Source organism: Lipotes vexillifer, unplaced genomic scaffold (assembly GCF_000442215.2).
Source record: "Lipotes vexillifer unplaced genomic scaffold, Lipotes_vexillifer_v1.1 scaffold1219, whole genome shotgun sequence".
Lineage (NCBI taxonomy): Eukaryota > Metazoa > Chordata > Mammalia > Artiodactyla > Lipotidae > Lipotes > Lipotes vexillifer.
Genome location: NW_006781590.1, coordinates 1,092,342 through 1,092,825, shown reverse-complemented (window position 1 = coordinate 1,092,825; position 484 = coordinate 1,092,342). Strand labels below are relative to the sequence as shown.

General features: G+C 49.0%; 1 protein-coding gene across 1 annotated transcript in view; it reads right to left on the bottom strand.

Annotated features, from left to right (window-relative positions):
* ANK2 (ankyrin 2) overlaps positions 1 to 484 on the bottom strand; it is a 245,969-nt gene that overhangs the window by 12,060 nt on the left and 233,425 nt on the right. The window contains exon 45 of the mRNA XM_007454800.1: positions 4 to 278. Coding sequence (XP_007454862.1) covers positions 4 to 278 — 275 coding nt within the window. The remainder of the gene's footprint in view (positions 1 to 3; positions 279 to 484) is intronic.

Sequence of the window (484 nt, the reverse complement as noted above, 5' to 3'; positions counted from 1 at the left end):
TTCCTGCTGTTCGAGGGCTGACTCTTCAGGCAGGTCTTGCATTTTCCCTGAGACATCCTGTTGAACTTGCTCCTTGTGAGTCTGGGGAAGGAGCTCTGTTGCTGAGCCGTCGCCCTCAGTTTTGGAGATGCTATCCTGAAAAGTGGAGTAACCGACAGAAACGTCTTCCTCCGAGACGATGGGAGGGTGATCATAGGACTCGTCCTCTTTAGAAGCAGCTTGCTCCTGTCTCTGCTTGCGCTGGGCGGTGCATAGCTCCTCTTGAAGTACTGAGAACCCTACAGGGGAGAACGATTTAAATTAAGTATTTAATTGAAGCTAAACTATGTTAAGTGGGTATTTATTAAGCGACTACTACATGCCACGTCTGTGCTCGGTCACGGTTGCAAAGCTGAAAGAGGCACTGTGTCTGCCTTCAAGATGCTGACCATCTAGGGAAGCTCAGGCAAGTAAGAGATAATTAAATGCAGAGTGACTGGGCCAC